Source organism: Diabrotica virgifera, chromosome 3 (genome assembly GCF_917563875.1).
Source record: "Diabrotica virgifera virgifera chromosome 3, PGI_DIABVI_V3a".
In the NCBI taxonomy this organism is placed as follows: Eukaryota; Metazoa; Arthropoda; class Insecta; order Coleoptera; family Chrysomelidae; genus Diabrotica; species Diabrotica virgifera.
In genome coordinates this window covers 90,213,248-90,238,400 of record NC_065445.1, presented here as the reverse complement: position 1 = coordinate 90,238,400, position 25,153 = coordinate 90,213,248, and the positions used below count along the sequence as shown (strand labels likewise).

At 32.2% G+C, this 25,153-nt stretch overlaps 2 protein-coding genes and 1 long non-coding RNA gene across 3 annotated transcripts in view; 2 read left to right on the top strand and 1 right to left on the bottom strand.

Annotated features, from left to right (window-relative positions):
* The window catches only part of LOC126881196 (replication protein A 70 kDa DNA-binding subunit), an 82,976-nt gene extending 64,220 nt beyond the window's left edge, over positions 1-18,756 (top strand). Inside the window, exon 10 of the mRNA XM_050645300.1 lies at positions 18,420-18,756. Coding sequence (XP_050501257.1) covers positions 18,420-18,533 — 114 coding nt within the window. The 3' untranslated portion in view covers positions 18,534-18,756. The remainder of the gene's footprint in view (positions 1-18,419) is intronic.
* LOC126881199 (uncharacterized) lies at positions 18,689-22,688 on the bottom strand. The gene is made up of 2 exons (XR_007696753.1): positions 22,245-22,688; positions 18,689-18,792 (listed from the first exon to the last, which is right to left on the bottom strand). It is a non-coding gene; the product is annotated as an uncharacterized LOC126881199 (long non-coding RNA).
* A 27-nt stretch (positions 22,689-22,715) lies between these two features.
* Positions 22,716-25,153, top strand: part of LOC126881194 (uncharacterized) — an 86,921-nt gene continuing 84,483 nt past the window's right edge. The window contains exon 1 of the mRNA XM_050645298.1: positions 22,716-23,214. Coding sequence (XP_050501255.1) covers positions 22,960-23,214 — 255 coding nt within the window. The 5' untranslated portion in view covers positions 22,716-22,959. The remainder of the gene's footprint in view (positions 23,215-25,153) is intronic.

The window sequence follows — 25,153 nt, the reverse complement described above, 5'->3', positions numbered from 1 at the left end:
TGGTTATGATGTATGGGGAAGCTTAGCTGGCAGCAAGGCTCTTTGAGGGATGATCAGAGCAACAGTGGCCTAAGCCCAAAAATGAAGTTTTGAGATAAATGCCTGCAATCTTTGAATTCGTATTTCCATTATGTTTATGGGATGGTGCTACAAATTATGTAGCGCCACCTAGCCAAATATAGACGTAGATTGTGTAGGCCTCTGTTAATCTAAGTTTGCGCTTTATTAATATCTTCTTTTCTTCTTTAGCCCATTTCTATCCAACTTTGGACATAGGCCTTCCCCAAATCTTTCCATTTCCGTCTGTCCTTGGCTGCGCTTTTCTAGTTAGTTCCTGCAGCTTTAACAATATCGTCCTTCCATCGCATGAGGTCTTCCTCTTCTTCCTGTCCACGGTCTCCAGTTTTTTATTTCAGCATTCCATCTTTTATCTTCCTGTCTCGCATTGTGGCCCGCAAATCTCCATTTTAACCCTGTTATATGTTCAGTTACATTTTTTACTTTTGTTTTCTCTCTTATTCATTTGTTTGATTTTCTGTCTTGTAGTTTTATTCCCAACATGGATCTTTCCATTTTTCTCTGAGTTATTTCTATTTTGTTTATGTTGGCCTTTGTTAATGTCCATGTTTCTGAGCCATACGTCAGAACAGGAAGGATGCACTGGTCAAATACACGGGTTTTTAGGTACTGTTGTATTTTTGTGCTTTTTTGTATCCATCTTAACTTTCATCGGAATCTTCTCTGTACTTCAATTGTTTGGTTCTCTTTATTAGCTTTGATTATTTGACCCATTTATTCGTCAACAACCTCAATATTGACATTCTTTATATTAATATTTATTCTGTCATTTGTATTTGTCATGTTTTTTGTTTTACTAATAGGTCTGGATCCCGTGTATGAAAAAAAATTTAATTAATAGCAAGCTGAAAATTTGTTAATAGCTTAAGGGTGTCTAGTCGGACAAACTTTGATATATGGAAACACTGGAACAGGGGAAGTTTTAATTGTGGAACAGGTTAAAAATTTGGAACGGTCAGACTACGAAAACGCCACATGTATTTTGTCCGACAGAACAGACTTAAACTCTCTGAACAGAGATTAAACTCTCATGCAAAAATCAGACTGCTATTTATCACCAAATGGGTGTTTTAATGAGTGGAACATGTAGAATATGTCAAATGACAGGAATTATGACAGGTGGTAAATGCAGTCTGATTTTTGCATGAGAGTTTAATCTCTGTTCGGAGAGTTTAAGTCTGTTCTGTCGGACAAAATAAATGTGCCGTTTTCGTGGTCTGACCGTTCCAAATTTTTAACCTGTTCCACAATTAAAACTGCCCCTGTTCCAGCGTTCCCATATATCAAAGTTTATCCGACTAGACACCCTTAAGCTATTAACAAATTTCCAGCTTGCTGTTAATCAAGTTTTTTTCCATACGCGGGATCCAGACCTATAATGTTAATTTTTAATCCTATCTTCTCTGATGCGAGTGCTAGTTGAGTCAGCATTGTGGCTAGTTCTTCTTGGTTGGTTGTAATAAGGACAACATCATCGCAATATCTGAGGTGATTGAAATTCTTCCCGTTTATGTTGATACCCATGTCTTCCCATTCCAGTTCTTTAAAAACGTCTTCCAGAGCTAAGGTGAAGAGTTTTGGGGATATTACATCTCCTTGTCTTACGTCTCTACGTATTTCTATGGGATTAGTTTTGTTTGTTTTATTTTCCCATTCGACTGTCATAGTTGCTGTTTTATAGATGTTATGTAAGAGTTGCCTTTACCTGGAGTCTATTCTGCTGTTATTTAGAGCTTTTTCTATCGCCCATATCTCGACACTACCGAACGCTTTTTCATAGTCTACAAAGGCTAAACATAAATCTAGGTTGTATTCGTTTGCCTTCTCTATCAATATGTTCATAGTGAGGAGACGATCTATGGTACTAAGCCCTTTTCTGAAACCTGCTTGTTCAACTGGCTGATAACTGTCCATTTTATTTGTTAGTCTATTGATTATTATAATTCTAATAAAGAGTTTGTACCGGGTGTCCCAATAAGAATGGTTCTCGGCCATATCTCAGGAACCGTTTATAGTACAGCTTTGAGAAAAAATATTTATAACAAAAATTGCCTCGGGAAAAGCCTGGAAATTATTTTCATAATTGTAGGTCCACCGCTAGAGGGCGTAATTGAATATCAAAAATTAAAAAATCAAAATTTTACAAAATTTACCTAATGAAAGGGCACTGGAAATCCAATCATCAAAGTTTTAGTATACCTTTGCAAATAAGAGGTGGGGGTGAGTGGGAACCTTCTTATGAAAAAATGGCTGTAAGTCCGGTGCTGCTAAATCGAATTTTGCATACTTGGTCTTGTTGAAAACAGCTCTTTTTCGTCAATGTAAATGTCTTATTTTCGAAATAGCCTAATAAGTAATATGCAAGCTAGGAGGCGTTATTTAATTATTTTCAGAAATCTAGTTTTCTTTGGAAAATATTAAATACAAGTATGCATTTTTAATCCTGTATTACAAAATTAGACCAACATAATACCGAAAACCGCATGTCGATTCCTTTTTTCTATCTCGAGATATCTTAAGAAATGTGTAAATTTTAAACATACCTGTTACTGTTACCGGTAAACGAGGTTAAGGAAAAGTAGTGTGCTATGGAAAAAAACAAACATTTTCCAGATGTAAACGTATATTATTAACATGAAGAGAAGTATCCATACTTACTCAAATGTGGTCTCGAGGTAAACCAATTACAAAAAACTCGAAGATGTACCACAAGGTTATTTATTATTGTTAAAAAACAAATAAAAGGACGCGTTTCGGCTTTACACAAGCCATCATCAGCTTAAATACAGGACTGAAAACAACGGACTGACCAGAAAAACAGGAATATATATTATTAATTAAAACAACAATAAGACAAACAACACTATAAAATATAACAAAGAAATAAAAGCAACTACTTACTTAGTCTTAGTGACTGCCTAAATGTTCAAATTGTTGCCCATCATTTTAGATGCAAGCATTTACTCTTTCAAGAGTAGATAGAGTGAATAGCAACAGATTTAACTGTTTTAGACTTTTATTTATGGGGACGGATTAAAAACCTTGTTTTTGCCGCTAGGCCCACTACGCGAGAAAACATGATCTAGAATCTAGAGAATACGAAACGCCATTCCAAGCATTGCGAAAGCAGAAATTGAGACTGCTGTTCAATCTACTCTTGAAAGAGTAAATGCTTGCATCGAAAATGGTGAGCAACAATTTGAACATTTAGGTTGTCACTAAGTAAGTAGCTGCTTTTATTTCTTTGTTATATTTTATAGTGTTGTTTGTCTTATTGTTGTTTTAATTAATTATATACGTTTACATCTGGAAAATGTTTCTGTGTTTTTTCCATAGCACACTACTTTTCCTTAACTTCGTTTACCGGTGACATTAACAATTGTTTAAAATTTACACGTTTTTAAGATATCTCGAGATAGAAAAAAGGTATCGACATGCGGTTTTCGGTATTATGTTGCTAATTTGGTCTAATTTTGTAATACAGGATTAAAAATGCATATGTACTTGTATTTAATATTCTCCAAAGAAAACTAGATTTCCGAAAATATACATTAAAAATTTCAGAGCTAAAATATACATTAAACCTCAAAATAAATTATAAAAATATGTAAATATACTTAATTAAAATCACAAAATGGTAACATTACACAGACAATGATAGCATTATCACAGATAATAAATTGACAAATATTATTTGGACACTTAACACTAAATCACCTAGCTACCTATAAATATACTTATAAATTTATAAATTAGTGTTCTTCCTTAAGCTTTAAATCCTTAATAAAGCACACAAAGCGTCTTTGACTTATACTGAAATCAATGTTTATAACAAAAGTGGCCTCGGAAAAAGCCTGGAAAGTATTTTCATAATTGTAGGTCCACCGCTAGAGGGCGTAATTGAATATCAAAAATTAAAAAATCAAAATTTTACAAAATTTACCTAATTTATAAGTATGCAAAATTCGATTTAGCAGAACCGGACTTACAGCCATTTTTTCATAAGAAGGTTCCCACTCACCCCCACCTCTTATTTGCAAAGGTAGACTTAAACTTGTGAAATCAAATATGCGCAGAATTTTATGAAGAATACGATGATTGGATTTCCAGTGCCCTTTCATTAGGTAAATTTTGTAAAATTTTGATTTTTTAATTTTTGATATTCAATTACGCCTCTAGCGGTGGACCTACAATTATGAAAATAATTTCCAGGCTTTTCCCGAGGCCACTTTTGTTATAAATATTTTTTTCTCAAAGCTGTACTATAAATGGTTTTTGAGATATGGCCGAGAGCCATTCTTATTGGGACACCCGGTACATTTGTGAGAGCAGTGAGATAGGTCTGTAGTTTTTTAAGTGTTTTTAAGGTCCTTTTTTGAATAGCAGTATTGTAAGGTATTTCTCATTCCAATCGTAAGGTATTTCTGCCTTGGTGTAGACATAGATTAAATAGGAGTTTTAGCTCCTCTATAATAGCTTGGTTACCTTCCTTAAGCATTTCAGCAAGCATACCATCTGGACCGGCAGCTTTGTTATTTTTCATTTGAGATAGGGCGGTTTCGATTTCATGGACGTCTATATCAGGTAGAATTTCAGAGTTGACATTTTTAATTCTTCTTTTTAGATTTTCTTTTGAGTTATTATCAGGCTCCTGTTTTGTGTCATATAATTCGCTATAGAAGGATTCTACTATATTTGTTATTTTCCTTGAGTCGCTTTGCTCCTCTCCATTTTTGTTTTTAAGTGATATTGTGACGTTTTTTCCTAGTGATGGGTTTAGACATTTTACTCCGCGATACCGTTCTATTACTTTCTCTACTTATGTTTCATTATATTTTCTGATGTCTTCCGTTATCTTCCTTTTAATGGTTTTGTTTAATTCTTTATATTCTGTGGTGTATCTGTTTGTTGCTAGAAGTTGTTGTCTTTTTTCCATAAGTTTTCTCGTTTCTCTGCTTATTTTGTTGTCTCTGTGTTTCGTTTTCTTAGCAACCTTTATTCCTGCTTGTATAAGGTTATTCTTTAATGTAGTGTTGATCGCATTAATGTCTGTTGTATCATTTAATATTAGGGTTTCCTTAATGATTTCTCTGAACGCTTCGCCATTTTCTTTTAATTTTTGTTGGTTTATTATTGGTTGTTTCTTAAATCTTCTATTCCTTTCTCTTTTCTGGTCAATACATATTCGTGCTCTTAAGAGTCGATGGTCACTTCTTGTGGTGAAAGAGTTCAACGCTGTGATGTCTTCGAAGATATCTTTTTTATTTGATAGAAAGTAGTCTATCTCATTTTTTGTTCTACCATCCAGTGACGTACACGTCCATTTCTGGTTTGCCTTCTTTTTAAAAAAAGAGTTTATGGCATACAAATTTTGTTCTTCTAGATATTCAGCTAGTTTACAACCTCGTTTATTTCTTAAACCAAACCCATAGTCTCCGATTTTTGTTTCCATGTCATCCATTTTTTGACCTAGTTTTGCATTAAAGTCACCTAATATGATAGTGTAATTCACTTTTTGATCCTCTGTGGCTTGTGTTATTTCGTCGTAGAACATTTCTACTTCTTCGTCTTCGTGCTGTGTGGTAGCCACATATGTTTGCACAAGTTTTATTTTGAATGTTTCATTTATTTCCAGAATTAGGTAGGCTACTCTATCTGAGATACTTTTAATTGCTGTTACGGATTCCTTCAAGTTCTTATTTATTATAAAACCTACTCCTCCGTATGTTTGGTCGCCTTTTCCTATGGAATATAGTCGATGACCAGAGTTTAAATTTATGCCGTTTTCTCTTCTTCTTTTTACTTCAGATAGACCGACTATGTCCCATTTAATTTTACCTAGTTCTTCCTCTAATTCTGCTACTTTATCGTCATTTGCCATGGATCTGATATTGTAGGTACCGATGTAATATGTAAGTTAGTTCTAACTGAATTAATAAACTACTCTGTATCCACAGGAACATTTCCAAATATACTAAAGATGGCCAAGGTAGTTCCAGTTTACAAAAGAGGAGAAAAAAATCTCCTGTCTAACTACAGAGGAATAACACTTTTAAGTGTCTTTGCAAAAACATTTGAAAAGGCTGTTTATAACCAAATTATGCCTTATTTAAATAATGAAAATATTATTACGAGTAAACAACATGGTTTTCGGCCGGGACATTCCTGTGAGACCGCCACTATCGAGTTTGTACAATCTATCCATGATAAAATTGATAAAAATTTATTTACATATGGTTTGTTCTTTGATTTATCGCGTGCATTTGACTGTTTAAAACCGGAGTTTTTGCGTGAAAAACTTGAGGCAGTCGGTATCAGAAATCCAGTGAATTCTTGGATACTCTCATATGTTTGTAATCGTCCGTTTTACGTTGCTATAAACAATGTATATTCTGATATCTTTCAAAATAGCCTAGGAACTCCTCAAGGAGGAATATTAGGTCCACTACTTTTTCTTTTATATGTAAATGACTTACCAGAGTATTTTAGAGAACAAAAAGACCTATTTATGTATGCCGATGACACCAGCATGATAGTTTCCGCAGAAACTTTGGAGCAAGTAGTTATAAAAGTAAAATATTTAACAAGGCTATTCAAGGAGTGGTGTGATAGGAATGGATTGGTTGTAAATTTGGAAAAAACCAAGATTGTAAACTTTTCAAACGGTGAGAGAAGAACGACCCAACCCGTTTTTGAACTTAAAATCAGTAACAGAGATGTGGTAGTCAACACAGCAACATATACAACATTTCTAGGCACAGTTATAGACGCTAATTTAAGTTTCGATAAACACATAGATCATTTATGTAAGCAGCTTAATAAGACGTATTTTGCGATAGCGGCATTAAAAAATGATATGCCATCAAGTACATTGATCTCTGTTTACTATGCGCAGGTATATTCCCGTATCGCGCAGAACATCATTATTTGGGGCCGGGCTTCCGAAAGTATGCGCATCTTTCTCTTACAGAAGCGTATTATCAGACGAATTTTTGACATAAATTACCGTGACAGTTGTCGGGAAGTTTTCAGAAAGAAAAGAATTCTTACGGTACCTTCCGTGTATATGTATAAACTGTTAACTTTTATTTTCCAGAAGGTTGAACTGTTTAAGAAAAATAGCGATCTTCATTCACACTTCACGAGGAACTGTGACAAAATTCGTTTGATGAAATGTAACCATGCCGGTTTTAAAAAATCCCCTTACTATACTGGTCCATCTCTATATAATAGACTACCGCTAAGTTTAAAAAATCAAAAAAACTTAAGAAAATTCCAAAAAGAGCTGAAAGAGTTTTTGTTGAATAATGCATTTTACTCCTTGGAGGAATTCATCCAAGAGACAGCTGGGTAGTCGCGGATATGAGAGTATTGTATTATTTCTGTTTTTGTTTTGTATTTTAAGTGTGCAAGTGATTTGTGTAATTTGTATACTTTTTTATGTAATATTTATTATGTAATTCGATATTGACTTACCTTCATACATGTATGACACAAAAGGTGAATAAATTATTTATTATTTATTATTATTAAGTTTCTGTTTAATTTTGTATATGTCAGCTTTTTGCCTCCCTCAGAATCCTTGAGGCAGACCAACGCGTTGGTGTGGGAGTCTGGACACTTAGTCCTGCCCACCTGGGGTACTCTCCTTCTTTTTGTAGTTGACATTTTGGGGAGTATTGGCAATTGAAACACCACGCCTGCCAGGCGGTTTGGTGAGTAATTTTTTGTTGGGGTTTATTCCCTTAGCCAGTGTGTTCCAGTTTTTTGGCGCCGGAAGTTCGCCTTCACCCTCTTCTGTCAGCTACATGACGTACACCCATTGCACGCCATGCATTGCCCAGGGATTACGGCGTGGACGTGGAAGTAGGACTTGCCATATTGCTTGGTTAAGCTGTGGGCATTTCTCGAAGTTTTATCGTAGCTGAAAGACTGGCTCCTTCAGCTACCTTCGAGACCCAAAATTGGCCTTAAAGCTCCTTTAGCCTTTATTAATATATTAATCTAAAAATGTTCAATTTGTGGCTTAGGCCGTTGTTTCTCTGAGGTCCTCATTTATGGGTAGGTCACATAGAAATAATATCAAGTCCGTTTGGTTCGACTCTACTAAGGAAACCTGGAGACCTAGGAAGCTATGAGCTGTGTTCCCGAACACATGACTCAAATTGATAGCTGACTACAAGTATATATCAAGATCATCATCATCATCATCAACCCGTACTCGTCCACTGCTGGACATAGGTCTCCCTCAGCTCTTTCCTTCTTTCTCTGTTTTATATCAAGATAACCTGACATAAATTAGAATAGACAGATGCCTGTCTGATACATGCATTTTGGAGAAGGGATAATGTAAGGATATATTTTATTTCGCTGATTATAAAAATCTATATAGAATTCATAATATACAAGGTTTTGGATGGTTTGGAGGGAAGAGTAAATCTAGGCGGTGTTAAGATATTTAACTTGCGTTTCGCAGACAACAATACACTTTTAGCTTCTTCAGAAGAAGAAATCACTAACTAGGCACTAACTTAAAAAAACTGGGCAAATACTTAGAAATGATAAGTTGTTGCAGCTGATTATGAAGGATAAAATCGAAGAAAAACAGTGTCATGTCAGTTCATCAAATTTCATTAAAATCGACCTGATAGATTTTGCAGAATAATTTTGCAATCTAATTTTTTTTTAAAAAAGTTCAAATTTTTTAAAAACTTTCTGAAGAAAAAGTAGACTATTTAGAAGTTTGCTAATTTTTTTACATATAAAGAAGTTCTCTACCTATCTAATACACTTTACAGAATTAAAATCGGATTATTTAAGCGGCCCCAGCACTGTTTTAAAGCTATAAACAATTTTTTGGCTTATAAACAAATACAGTGAGAACGTTTGAGTTGGCATAAATTAATTTTCTCGAGAATAGGCGTCTCTATTAGCTAATTGTCTTTAGTTTCATGCGTGGAAGAGAATGATGCTAGATAAAAAGTATGTGTTTTATCTCGCCAGGTATTAATGACGCACGGGTAAAGACTCGCGGACTCAACTGTAACTTTATCTGCAAAAATCCGAATGCCACCTCTCACATCCACCTCAAAACAGATCCGTCCTGGTCTAAATGTCATAAGTACGATTCTGTTGTGTGATTTTGTACTATTTTTACGACTTCTGCAGTGTACTTGGAATCTTAATGCATTATAAGCGTTGTACTTGGAAGCTTATATAATTATAAGATAAACAGTTCACAGATAATTTTCAATTTTCCAAAATATTGATAGCGCAATTGGTGAAATTAAGCAATAAATTTCAAAATAAGGCGAATATTTATTCTTAAATTGAAAACCATAACAAAAAAAGAAGAAAAAATAGTATATTGTACAACAAGAGAGAAAAAAAGACATTTCTCACGAGCGCAGAAGGCGAGTGCCGCAAATCAAGCGAGAGAGAAATATGTCATTTTCTCTCGTGTTGTACACTGTACTTTTTCTATGGATGCGTTTTTGTCAAGAGTTCAAATTTCAAAATTAAATAATTTAGGTGCTTTTAGGTATATTATATGCCTAAATTGAAATAAAATGCATATATACACATAGGTATTTAATATTCCTAATATTTATATACTTAATATTTATTTAAAATTATAATTCACAGTTGAATAGTCTTAAAAGATAATTTTTGACAAGTTTGAACACATTTTATTTGACAAAAATAATTGTGTTTGTATGTTACCATGGAAATGGCGATCCTATGTATGTAAACGGGCGGTGAACCCGTGAGAAAAAATATTTCTCACTGCAATGGCCGACTTTTCTCAGTGCCTGAGAAATTGTTCGTTTTGAATGTATGTAAGTAGTGAGAGAAATTGCACATTGTATAGCATCCATAGAAAAATATTTTTTTCTACGAGCGTGCAAAAAATGTCTACTTTCGCGCATGCGTTTTAGTTTAGAAAGTTTTACTTTTCCGCACTGAATTTAGATATTTTAATATGGCCTTAAAATAATTATAATACATGCAATAAACTAATATTTAGATATTATTTACTAACTTATTTCAAATGTATCTTATTGTGTTCATGTTTTAATGAAATTAACGCGACAATTCGATGAAATAAAATTATTTTGACATAATATTCGAAAGTCAAATCAGTAGACAATTAACAGTGGTTTTGATTCGTCATCATGGAAACCAAGGTCGTCGTCATGCTAACCAATTATGCTGAAAGTTTGGTTTTGACAACCTTTTTTTTTTTTTTTTTTTTTTTTTTTTTTTTTTTTATTATCAGCATCAACCACTTTGGGTTATTAGCTGTACTGTCATTAATACATGGTTACTTAAATCTAATAACATTTTGACTATTACATAAGTTCACATTTAGGTAACAATATAATTTACAAATTAAGAATTATAAAATGTTAACAGTGGTTATAGTTTGCTTAAAACATTAATGTCTTTCAAATAATTAAACAAATGTGTAAGCTTACAGTGTGATCCTAAGACTGCTTTTATATTGAGAGGTATGGAGTGTTTTTGTCTTTCATTAAGATATTTAGGACACTATTAATATATGTGTTACATTGATGTCGCAATTACACAGGTCACAAATAGGGCGATTTGACTTAGAGATTAGGTAGCTGTGAGTAAGTCTGCTATGCCCTATGCGTAAACGATTTAGCTTCACAAACAGCTGGCGATTTAGGTCTATCTCACACCAAGGTTCAATTGAGGGCTTTATTGTGTGTAGAGATGATTGTGAAAGATTCCATTCGTTTTCCCATTTGTTTAACACTTTTTCTTTAAGGAATGGTTTGTAATCGGAAACAGGCACTAAGTTCACTAACACTGAAGACGCACTGTGTATTGCTTCTCTGGCATGGAAATCTGCTTTTTCGTTTCCTTGAAGTCCAATGTGTGATGGAACCCATATAAAGCTTACTTGCTGCATCGTGTTCTTCAGTAAATGTAATTGTTCTTTTATTAAAATACTTATAGGATTACTTGTATATAACTGTTCTATCGTATGTAATGCACTGAGTGAGTCGGTAATTATGACAGATTTTGGAATTTTTTGAGTACGAATGTGAATGAGGGCTTGCAGAATTGAATATAGTTCTCCAGAGTAAATACTGCAAGTGGAAGATAATTTAAATTGTAATATAGTGTTTGAATCTACAACTGCCGATCCCACACCATCAGCAGTCTTAGATGAATCTGTATAAATATAACAATGATCTGGGAAAGAAGCAAGTATGTTGAGAAAAGATTGATTAATTGTTGCATGGGGGGTATCAAGCTTATTGTATTTAGAGAGAGTTAGATCACATATTGCAGGAGGAAAGGTCCAGGGCGGAGGAGTAACTGTATTTGTCTGATTAAAAAATTTTGGGAATTGAATATTATTGAGAGAGAGATATTTTCTGATTCTCTCGTAAAAGGGAGGGTTAGTTCTTTTTTTATTTACATAAGTTGCTTTGAAACGTTCTGCAATAGTGTGGTGGAAAGTGGGATGCGATTCTATTGCATATATGGATGATGCGTAGACTAATGACAAGTACATTCTTCGGAAATTTAAAGGTGGTTCTCCGGTTAAACATTGTAAACTATTAATGGGGCTAGTACAGAATGCTCCTGTGGCTATTCTTAATGCTGTATTTTGTATGACTTCTAGTTGAGCAAGAAGTGTCTTCTTTGCAGATGAGTATACAATTGATCCATAATCGAGTTTGGATCGTACTAGAGATTTGTAAATAAGAATCAAACTTTTACAATCTGAACCCCAATTACGATTGCACAGTGTACGCATTAAATTGAGACCAGATTGACAGGATTGTTTAATGTGCATAATGTGGTACTTCCAAGATAGCTTTTTATCAAAGATCATTCCTAGAAATTTTAAGTGTTCCACATAAGTTAAGTTGTTTCCATATAACTGAAGATCTGGAGTTGTAGACTGCCGTTTTTTTGAAAATAAAATACATTTAGTTTTGGTTGTAGAGAATTGCAATCCTACAGCTTTCGACCAGTTTTCAAGGTGATTTAATGCACATTGTAAATTTTTCTGTATAGAAAGAATATTTTTTCCTCTTGAATATATGACTAAATCGTCAGCGTATAATCTCGCTTTAACAAGTTGTGGAAAGTTTTCTAAGATTTTGTTTATTGCTACTAAGAATAGTGTTGAACTAATAACAGATCCCTGAGGTGTTCCATTTGTTTGGTCTTTAGTGCTGGATAGTGTACCATTTATCTTAACCTTAAATTGTCTCTTACTAAGAAAATTTTGAATGAAATATAGCATGTTACCTTTGACGCCCCACTGACTTAGTGTGTTAAGAATGTCGTATCTCCAAGCCATGTCAAACGCTTTTGTTATATCGAAAAAAACCGCAAGACATTCCTGTCCAATTGCAAACGATTCATTTATCTCGGATTCTAGGTCAATTAAATTATCTAAAGTGGATCTGTTCCTGCGAAAGCCGCTTTGTTCATTGATTATTAATTTATTATTTTCCAAAAACCACCTTAGTCTATTATTCACCATTTTTTACAAGATTTTACACATTGTGTTGGTAAGCGAAATTGGCCTATAGGATTCGGGATCAGTTCGTGGTTTATTTGGTTTTAGTAATGGAACTATTATCGCCTGCGTCCATTTTGTGGGAAACTCATTATTAGTCCAAATTCTGTTGTATAGGTTAAGAAGATATTGTTTTCCATTATCTGGTAGATTTTGTAAGAAACTAACAGGAATATCGTCTGGTCCTGGCGCCGATTTTTTGCTGGTACTTAAAGAGTGATTAAGCTCTTCCATGGTAAATGCTATATTAAGAGGATTATCTTCAATGCAATTAAAATCTATTAATTTATTTTCCAAAATCATCTTGGTATTGATAAATTCTTTAGAAAAGTTGTTATTGCTGGAGTTCATTTCAAATTGTTTTGCTAATAAATCTGCTATTTCGTTATTAGATGTTACTATCTGTTTGTTATTGCATAGAAATGGAATCTTTTTATAGGTATTACTTCCAGATATTTTTCTAACTTTTTCCCATACGGTGCTTATAGGCATAGTGGAATTAATAGAGGACATAAATTCTTGCCAAGATTTTTTTCTGTTCTTTTTAGTTATATATCTAGCTTGAGCCCGTAACTTCTTATATTCTATAGTATTTTCAAGTGTTTTGTGACGTTTCAATTTGTTAAAGGATTTTTTATATTTCTTTATTATATCAGTACACTCTGCGTTCCACCATGGTAATGAATTTCTTTTATGTAGAGTTTGTGTTTTACCTATATGATTTTCACCGGCAAGATGGATTAATGATATAAACGAATTCAAAAGTTCATCTATATGATGATTTTCGGTGACTTCTTTTAAGCTATGGCAGTTCTGTTGAATATACTTTTTGAATAAATACCAATCGACATTCTTTAGATTCCATTTTGGAATTGGGGTTGTATTAGTATCTTCATAATTACTGTTAAAAGAGACTTTAATAGGATAATGATCACTTCCAAATAAAAACGGAATTACATCCCATGAAAACTTTGCTGACAGTAGAGGATCACATAATGACAGGTCGATAGCTGATGAAGTACCTGTATGAATATTATATCTTGTTGATTGTCCATCATTCAGTACGTTTAGGTTTTTTGAGGTAATTATGTTTTCTAAAATTTTGCCCTTGGAATTTATTCCAAGAGATCCCCATATTGGATTATGGCTGTTAAAATCACCAACGATTATTCTGGGAGTGGGAATCTGATCTAATACATCTGAAATATCTGCTTCTGTGATAGGTAAGTCAGGTGGAATATAAATATTACAGATATTCATTTTTTGTGGAAAGGACACTGATACTCCTACTACTTCTAAATTACTAATGCTTCTGATTCATATTTTTTGTTAACATACGTAACAACTCCTCCACTAGCGATATTTGCGTTTTCTCGGTTTTTATGGAAACAAGAATAATTCTTCATGTCATAACTATGATATCCTTTAAAGTTTGTTTCTTGTAAACATATTATTGATGGTGAGATTATTGAACATAAATGTTTAAGCATTTCTAAACGGGGATAAAACCCGTTAACATTCCATTGTAGTATCGGTTCGAAGATTTTAGTTTATTTCTGGAGCTGAATTTGTCGAACAATCACTATCTTGATAAGCGGGATCGTCTAGCATTTTTTCGATTTTGTTTATTAATTTAGTGCATTTAGTTTTCATGCTTTTTTCTGTAAAATATGGCTTAATTGTTGTTAACATGTAAATAAAGTTGGGTATATCCGTTGTGTATGTTTGTAATAAACTAATGGGATCAGTCGAGCTAGTATAATTTTCAAAAAAGTCAAGTGTTTGTTCATATGTTAAGTTAAAATTATTTGACGTATCGTGAAATACTGTTTTTGTTGGCATCATTATTTCCTGAATTGATCTGGTAGATTCAGTTTGCTTTTTTTGTTTCTTTTTGGTTTGTGTTGGTACTTTAAATTCTTTATTTAATTCTTCAGTGGGAGATGGAGTAGTATTAATTTCCGAAATTGTTCTCTTATTGGTCGTTGACTGATCCTTAGATATACAATTAGTTTCCATAATTAATACGGGGGGCATTAAATTAGTATCTGTTTGTTGGTTAAGTGAAGGTTCGGCACTAGAATTACTGACTGGATGATTTGGTTCTATTTCTAGGGGTGATGGAATAGACTTGGGGGATTCTTGTGGTTGTTGTTGTATTGGTTGTTGTTGTACTGGTTGTTGTTGTATTGGTTGTGGTTGTATTGGTTGTTGTTGTATTGGTTGTTGTTGTTGTATTGGTTGTTGTTGTATTGGTTGTTGTTGCATTGGTTGTTGTTGTATTGGTTGTTGTTGTATTGGTTGTTGTTGTATTGGTTGTTGCGGTTGGTGTTGGATATGAGAGGAATCATTTTGTTGATTATGATTTGAACAATTTGCTGCAACGTGACCTGTGTTCTTACAGATAAAACATGAAGGTTTATCTAAACTTAAATATATGCGATACGAAGTTTGATCATATGTCATTAAGAAAGAAGAGGGAAGGTCTATATCTACAAGTGGTTGAATATAAGTTTGTCTTCTAAAACTGAGGACGTGTTGAAATTCTGGAAGTTGACTACCGATTCTAAGGAAGGTTAAAGGTGACATTAATTTAAGACCAAATTTGGTTAACTCATTCTCTATTAGAATATGTGGAATAGAAGGGCAAACACCCGATAGTAACAGTCTTTCGTTTGGAGTTATCAATTTTCGTGCTTTTAGATTTTCGCCTTTAATTGTTATTTCTGCTGGACCGGACATAAATTTTTCCACCAGGGATTCGCTGGAGAGATAAATACATATTCTGTTATTTGATAGCCTTGATGAAAATAAAATATTCCGTGGATGAACAACTTCACCAAGTGCTATTAAGTACTCTTCTATTTTAGTATCAGGTAGCGAATTAAATAAAATTGCTTGCAGCTTTGAAGGAAATTGAATTGAAGAAGCATTGTTAAGCACAGTTGAATATGAGGTTTTGTTTTGAGGTTGTTGATGATCTTCAGTCATGATTGTTGACAAATTAGTTAGGTCGGATCTGGTATCATTTGGTATACTCATTAGTAATTATAAACCAGTTTCAGAACCAGAACTAGTTCCGAGAACTGGCCTTTCGGCCGTCACTTAACCTTACAAACGGTATGCTTTGTAATGTTTTGAATAAATAAATAATAAAAACTCACTGGTTTATTCCGTAAGGTAACTGCACTATATACTATTACTTTTTGCTTATTTTCAAGTTTATTTGGATATAAACTACTTGAAAAAAGATGATTTTTTGGGACTGAAATGTAAACACAGTTTGTGTTACCATGTTCAGGACCGGACTCTTTGACAACCTTGTCAAAGAATTAATTTGTGTATGTATTTTCATATTAATTAAATTAACTGATTAAGATTTGGTCATTTTTTAAAGACTCATAGAAAAAATATTGTTCCTAACTCTTGCAGAAAGTCTCTTTTCCGCACTCGACTGCTTGCCGAACTCATAATTCGCGTCGTTCGGCAAACTGCAGTCGCGTGCGGAAAAGTATGACTTTCTGCACTTGTTAGGAAAATAACTATTTCTAAATTAAGTTTAAAAAAAAACAGAACTTGAAATGAAAATAAAAAAATACTTATACATTATGGAAAAATGTACCTAATTAAGTTTATCTTTTTTTTTTTATTGAATACATCACGAATCAACAAACTTTTTACTTTATATCTGACGTAAAATATTTCGTTATATATTAATATGACGTTTAGAACCTTATGAACCCAACCTGAAAATATTTCACTTACTTGAAACTAATTTCATTATTGATTACACCGCCATCTAGAAACAATTCAACGTATTTAAAATAACATTCGATGCAGAATTTTTTAATAAATAGAATCCTTTACAAAAACAGATTTTGTACAAAATGTCGCTTGGAACCCTATGGTTCGCAACCCTCGACTTTTGAAATGTGGACATGAAGACATAAATAAATAAAATAAATTAAGTGTGTATGTCTAAAAACCCAAGTTGACATTTTTTGTGATTTTTTAGTCTCTGATTAGATTAGATCAACATAATATTATATAATAGATACAGTAGAGTCCCGCTAATCCGAACTTCGGTAATCCGAAAATCCGCTTAATCCGAAACAGAATTTGGCAATAGATTTAGGGACCAGACCACCTAACTTTTTGTCTTGAAAGACGGTGTTTGATCGTACATCTCAGATGAATGAGTTCTTCTATTAAAGGATTCATTACTTCATTCTTATTATTATAGGCTCTTATTGTGTTCAAAACGAAAGTACTGTACTTAATGATAGACATATTATTTATGTTATTTTTTAAAAATCTGTTTAATCCGAAAAATTCGGTAATCCGAAATAGGTTCGGCCCCAATTATTTCGGATTACCGGGACTCCAGTGTACTACATATTATATATTATAATTTTTGAAACTTTATTTTCACTTTTTTGTCAAATATAAAATACACTCACCGGCAGAGAAAACGGGCACCCCAAAAATGGGTCATTTTTAATGTCTTGTATTTCCTAAACCTGATGTCCGATTTAAGTAATTTTTTTAATATGTTATAGCCTTATTCTTTATCAATATCGCTGTAATAATATTGTTGCTAGACAGGTACATTGTCATTGTATACAGGTTGTACGAATCAAACTGTGTTTTTTTCTCAAACTTTGGAACACTCTGTGGAATGTTCTAGCTTTTATAAAATACTAAAATTAAAACCCAACTATAGCCACAGATTTTCTTAACATTCTGTTTTTTATCCATTCGCTTATGTTGGATAATAAAAAAGTTAGGCACTTTAACAACTACCCCTGTTTTTCGTCAATACAGGGTGTTTTTCAATAAGTACGGCAAGCTTTAAGGGGTAATTCTGCATGATAAAATAATGACAGTTTGCTTTATAAACTTATGCCCGCAAATACTTCGTTTCTGAGATATGGGGTGTTGAAGTTGTTCTTACAAACTGACGATTTATTTATTGATCTAAAACGGTTTGTGATATGCAAATGAAATTTGGTAGATTTTAAGAGCTAGTTATTGCGCATTTTTTGGCATACAATTGAGAATTTTATATTCACCATTGGCGTGCATACAGGATATATCTAAAATATTTATACCCGTATGCACGCCAATGGTGAATATAAAATTCTTAATTGTATGCCAAAAAATGCGCAATAACTACCTCTTAAAATCTACCAAATTTCATTTGCATATCACAAACCGTTTTAGAGAAATAAATAAATCGTCAGTTTGTAAGAACAATTTCAACACTCCCTATCTCGGAAACGAAGCATTTGCGGGCATACGTTTATAAAGCAAACTGTCATTATTTTATCATGCAGAATTACCCCTTAAAGTTTGCCGTACTTATTTAAAAACACCCTGTATTAACGAAAAACAGGGGTAGTTGTTAAAGTGCTTAACTTTTTTATTATCCAACATAAGCGAATGAATCAAAAAACAGAATGTTAAGAAAACCTGAGGCTATAGTTTGGTTATAATTTCAGTATTTTATAAAAGCTAGAACATTCCACAGGGTGTTCCAAACTTTGAGAAAAAAACACAGTTTGATTCGTACACTGACAATGTACCTGTCTAGCAACAATATTATTACAGCGATATTGATAAAGAATAAGGCTATAACATATTAAAAAAATTACTTAAATCGGACATCAGGTTTAGGAAATACAAGATATTAAAAATGACCCATTTTTTGGGGTGCCCGTTTTCTCTGCCGGTGAGTGTATATACATAAATAATTTTATAATGTTTTTAGGATGAAGCTCGTTTAAAAACTGTTTGTATAAGAGTCGATCCAATTAATTATGAGGAGTATAGTGCATTGCTCACAGAAAAAATTCAGCAGTTAACAGGCGAATCTCATGATTAGATATACACCAACACTACAGCTATGCTATTATTTCTAGTTCTTTTTTTTTTTAGAAAATATCGTTAAGAAATCTGTGTTTTGTATTTATTTTTTATAAACAGTGAATCAGTGAATAAGATTTTATTAGAAAGGTACTGTATAAATAAAAATCTGTATGTTCACAATATTTTTATTTATTTAAATATACATTGGTACAAAATAAAATATATATTCGTAACAACTATATTATTGTTTATTATTGTTTATTCTTAAGCCCCATCTGAAACAAAAAAAAAATGGTTTATAAGTTGAATATACAGCGGAATAGAATAATTTATACCTATGCATTTTAGAAAATCATGAAAGGAGACTTCTCTTACTGTAAAATACATTTTGGAAGATAACTATTATTAAGCTTTTTATTTACGGTTCAATGAATAAGAAAAATCAATATAATAATATATGATTATTCAATAATAAAACAAAGTCAACTATGGTCAAATACAATAAGGGCAACTAAAGGTCCAAAGATTGAACAATGTGTATTCCAACAAGTAGAGAGATTAAATTAACTAGATGCAACAAGTTGAAGCAACAGGAGCAACTGAAAGAGTAAAAGGGGGACAATAGAGCATATTGGAAATACCAAAAACGACTAAAAGATATACAAATTAACGAAACTACTAAAATTAAAATATATAAAACTGCAATCAGACCTGCCATACCCTAGTCAGCAGAGATAATGTGCCTGACTAATAAAGAGGAAGAGAAGCTAAGAATAATAGAAAGGAAGATCTTCAGAAGAATATAATAGTTAGACATATAAAGGGCCAAAAGTTAAAATGGCTCAGTCATGTACTAAGACGAAAAGAAGATAAATTAACAAAGAAAACATTAAAGTAATCACACAACAACTTGTGACGGAAGAGGAAGAGAACATTATCAATGAAATATCTTTCTGGTAATCAGAATTACTAAAAGCCCTATTGTAAGACTTATACCCGATTTCACCAACGATACCTAAATATTTAAGAATTACCTAAGTGGGTTTAGGTACTTCCTAACTCTAAAACGGATTTCACCATACGATAAGAATTGCCTAAACCGCTTAAGCATTACCTTACGTTAGGATACGGATTTCGATCTCCCTAAACTTTAGGTATTACTTATCGTTGACAGTCGGGTTATATTTTTACAATTTTGACTAATGTACTTGTGACGTTTGTCAATAATCTGCTCTTACCTTAATTTTTCTGTTATTCTGTAATATTAGGTATATTATTAGTTGTAATTTTGTATTTTCTTTTATATTAATAATATAATATGTGTTGGAAAATATAGAAAATCCTTTGGAGTTTTTTACAGGTCTGTTGACAAAATTATGTAGTCTACCTACTACCTAACAAACTAGTGTTGCGTTTCAAAAACCCATTCATGATATAACTAAAAGTGTGTCATTAAAAAATTAATAATAAAAAGCAATTTTCAACATATTATATATTTTAAAATTATTTCAATAATGACAATTCAACTAACTTCAATTTTTCGTCCTATGTGAAATTTACAACTCTTTTCTTTTCCTCCATTTCACTGTACATATACAAACAACATACAAGACTGTATTTATTATATACAAACTTAATGCACAAATAACTAACTACTAAATAAAATAACTATAACAGTACAAAACTGAATAAAACCAAATTGGCAAACAAACAATAATGACAAATAATCAAAAAAGTATGAAAATGTCATCTTATTCTTCTTTTTATTTATCAAAAATAGTTCAAATGTACCCTAGCTAATACCTAAGAAAGCATTTCCTAGATAAGCAGTTCTTTTAGTTGTGAAATGCGATTGTTCCTAAGTATTGACTTAAGAAGTTCCTAACGATAAGAATTACTTAATAAGGCAACTGTTTAGGTATCGTTGGTGAAATCGGGCATTAGGGTTAGAAATATTAGATGAATTAAATACATCAAATAAATTATCAAATCTTTGAATTATCTCAGTAGTTCCAACAGCTTCAGGAGGAAACATATTAAAACAAATGTACAAGTTTAAACTAGCAGCAACTATGCTACTACGTGCCTGAGTGGCTAGTTTAACCTTCAAACTACTTATAATTCAAAGTATGTAGAAGCACAGTGAGTTCTGCGACTTTTCTACACCCAATCTGTCCATAAAGAAAAAATGCTTAACTTCATCAAGGTTGCAGTGTCATTACTGTATGTTATTAACTTTTTCCGTATTAAAATATTTTTCCATAGTCACTAAAACTTTCAGTGTCCAGTAGATGGAAAATGACTACTATTAATAGTCTCCCGTTTTATACCGCTGACACGGCTTTGGGATCATAGCAGAGTAGTCTGCTATATCTAGGGCCTACGGTATACAAGGAAGGCAACAGGGCCAGTGGTACGCTTCAACCGCCTATTATTACCCCTGGTTTTACCCAAGGTACTCATTTTATTCAGGCTGAGTCGGCCTGGGGCCTATAGACATTTTAAAAATGTCTAGTTGTTCTTGCCGGTGGTGGGATTTGAACCCCAGCCTACCAGCATGTGAGGCAAGCATACTACCACCTGCGCTATGCCGGCTCGACTACTACTATTAAAGGGCTATTAAAATTACTTGCTAAAGCAAGTTTTATCTGTGATCATATTGCAGCCATCTACTTTGTCAGCGATGTCATGTTATATGTGTAATGAATGGGGTAATTAATGAAATTACACTAACATGACATATGCATGACAGTAACTAAGATCAGAAATAACAAACACAGTTCACAGGCTACACTACAATATGAGATTTCATCACTTTTTTATGTACATCTATTTGAGTGTTGATTTAGTTTATAGGGAAGCGCTGTGTGCACCCGTCCAGCCGGACACATTCTAGTAAACCGGTGCCGTATTGAAAGGGTTAATACTGTGGTTCTATACACTGTTTTTTTTTGCAAATTTCCAAGCTGACTTAGGTCTCCTCCTGTATAACACATATTTTCGAAAAAATTTATTTTTACCATACTTTTGACATACTGGTTAAAAAATACCATACAAACTGAATAGTATATCATATATATATCGATACATTTTTGGCAAAGTAACGTAAGTGACATTTTTAAAAAAATCATATTTTTCCATTAAACTAACGCTATTATTGTTCAGAAGGCACTGCCAAAGTGTAGTAAGCCTATACATAATTATGATTAAAGTAATTCTAGGCTTACTACACTTTGGCAGTACCTTCTAAACAATAATAGTGTTAGTTTAATGGAAAAACATGATTTTCGCCAAAAATGTCACTTGCGTTACTTTGCCAAAAATGTATCGATATAATAAATATGTTATTTGACATAGAACAAAATACATCGGTATCGTCAGCGTCAGTGCCAAACCTCCTATGTGCATTTGTGAGATTTTTCAGGAAATGAAAAAAACTTTCATCTTTTTTATCTTTATCAAAATTAGTATCATTTTGCCAAAATATGTTAAAAAGTACTATACTGTTATTAAATTTAGCAGTAATATTAAGTAGAGTATATCAGTATTATGTGTTTTAATTATAAATAAAAAAATAGTGGATTTTGCCAAAAATGTACTTATGACTTACGAGGTTTGGCTCTGACGACGACGATATACTGAAATCAATTAAGTACAAGAAAAACATATTGTGATATCATTTTATACTCAGTATCAGTAATAATTAATTATAATGTTTTTCACTTACCATCTAAAGAGGTTCTAAATGTGCTTGTTTTCTTGCATACGCACCTAAACAAGCTAAAATTAGTATTACACTCATAAATAATCCTATTAATAAGGCTAAAGTATCTCCAAAATCAAACATTTTGCTGTATTATTGAGTGTTTAAATAATTACATCAAAATAAAATATTTTTTATTTTTTGCTTGTCTTGTATGTTTATTTACGTTTTACTTGTCAATCAGCTGTCTATTTCTTCTTTTTAATTAGGCTTCGTATTATTTTTTGAGCATTGTTTACAAAAAATACTCTCCAAAGAAATAAAAATTTGAAATATATTATAAAATAACAAAAATAACGTGATGATTTTAACACTAAGAACACACAAGCCATGGATTAGATCATCTCATAAAGTGTTATTAAATTTATTTAATTTTTCTTGTCTTCATTTAGACACGACTGTTTTATTATGCAGCCCTTGCAGCTGTAAAGAATATTTTGATCAAGTGAAATTATCTATGATGTCTATTTAGAAAATAATTAATTTTTGCTTATGTGTAACTATATATTAATTTATATTTTCTGAATTAATTCCAATCGAGATTCGTAAACCTGATTGTTAAATGTGGAGTTAAATAGGATTTTTTAAGTGTTTAAGAAATTAGAAATTATATTTTTTAGGTCACAGATAGAGTATTTACACTTTTAGAATTATTGAAAGTACATCTAAAATTTAAAATATGAATTCGAACTTTGAAGATTTGCTTAAAGCACTGGGAAAAGAACAGAGCAGCAAAAATATTTATAAGATCTTGTACAATATAAGGAAAGAAGTTGAATGGCCCAAAAACAAAGAAAATATTAATAAGATACACAGAGAAGGAACAATTATCCATTTTATAAGTAATCTTCAATCGTCTCATAAACATATCGTTGATTTGTGCCTCAGTATATTGGGAAACTTATTTTTGGACAAAAATTGTGCTGAAGATGCAGTAAGATTTTTTCATATTTAACAGTTTTTAATTCATCTGAAACTTTAACTATATATTACATATAGATAGGCTATACCTTCCTTTTTGAATATGATCCATCCCATCCGTTCTTGGGGTTCAAGAACTCATGAAACTCTTTGGAGTATTGTCCTGTTAAATCACTCAATATGTTTTTCCATTTTTCCTTCTGCTTGTTATAGTCTGGTATCATTTTTAGTGTTCTGCAGAACATGTCTTCTTCCTTATATTTTGTTGCTCCTACTTTCTCTCTTTATTAAATAGTCATAGATATATAATACACTAGATTGTGCCCTGCCATCTTAAAATGGGTGATGATGGCGACAGAGATAAATGAGCCTATTTGGTTGGTAGTCTCTTTCTAATTCAAGGGGAGTATCGAATACGTCACTATCCTACTCTATCGAGTATTATTTAAATGTTGTGACAGTTCGAGTGGGTGGTGACCAGAAATGATCTTTGGTTCAGAACGTGGATAATCTGGGTTCGAATCCCATACCAATTTATACTTTTTTTATTTTTAATTTAATCAATATTGTGTTTACTAGATATTATTACATCTCTAAAGTATGCAAATAAATATATAGCAAATAAGAAAAACTGTGTAGGTACCTATAGATTTTTAAAAATATAAAAGCCAATGTTATTTTTTTAATAAATTTATGGTAGAATAGTATAAAGTAATTGTTAAATATTTTTACAAATTACCAATAATTAATATTAACATAATGTACCATCGATTTATTATAATTAGACATTATTTTTATTTATGAAAGTATTAATGTTGTTCTGAAGCTATTTTCTTGTGGCATTTTTATAATCAAGTATATTCAAATGGGAAATAAGCCACAATTTTACCTAAAAATGATTTTATTAACGTTTCGACACCCAAGTCGGGTGTCGTTGTCAAAATACAAAATAATACTAAATAAACAAAAATGTTGTTGCTTAGTAAAAAATTCTTCTAATAATTTATTTAATCTGACTCATTTATATCGGCAATTCAGACACGTATTATACATTTTAAAGTAGACGACTTTAAAATGATATTGCCAATATTGATGAGTTGCGTTCCTGGAACGACTTTACTAAAAGATAGTTCATTCGATTACATGAAATCAATCCCAACTCAAGAATATCCGCCACAAAAAATCATAGCATGTGATCTGTCTTTAAAAAGACAACCAAATGCAACGGTGGCACTGAAATTCTCGTGTTAGAGATTCCATAGTAAATCACGAGGGAAAACCAGGAAAAACCTCGTGATACTATCCCGACATCGTAAGTATTTGGGTTTACATTTAGTTTACTCTCAAAACTAATACCAAATTCTGACTTGATATTTTAAATAATACTAAAATACTAAATATGTACTAACTCGATATGTTACTGATTTACTAATTGTGGTATTTTCTTTCTATTGACTTCCTCCTTTAAAATGGGTAACCACATCCTACTGCATTCTACCGAGGAATTTGCGACACAATTGGTTTCATTTAGCATAATTAGAGCCGCTTCTTTGATTTTTCTCTTTTTACTATCTGCTTCTTTTAGGACTATACTTGAATCTCTCCACTGAACTGAAAAAGAAATAAAAGTACAATTCTACTGCTAAAGTATTTTGTTTACAGTAGAAAGTTTTTAATAATTATTAATGTGAGGATTATACTAAATCGAAACCACAAAATGCTAATATTGATTGGTAATTATTATTATACTACATATGAGTATAATTTAACAATACCTACATTAATTTATAGTATATTCGTGGTGTACAAGTACTTGGAAGGGAATTGAGAAACGATCATGCACAAATAGCAGAGAAATATTGCAATTTTCTTAAATAATTCATATTGTCAATTGAAATTGTCAAATTGACATACATTTCATATCTACTGTCATTGAAGAAGAAAAATTATAT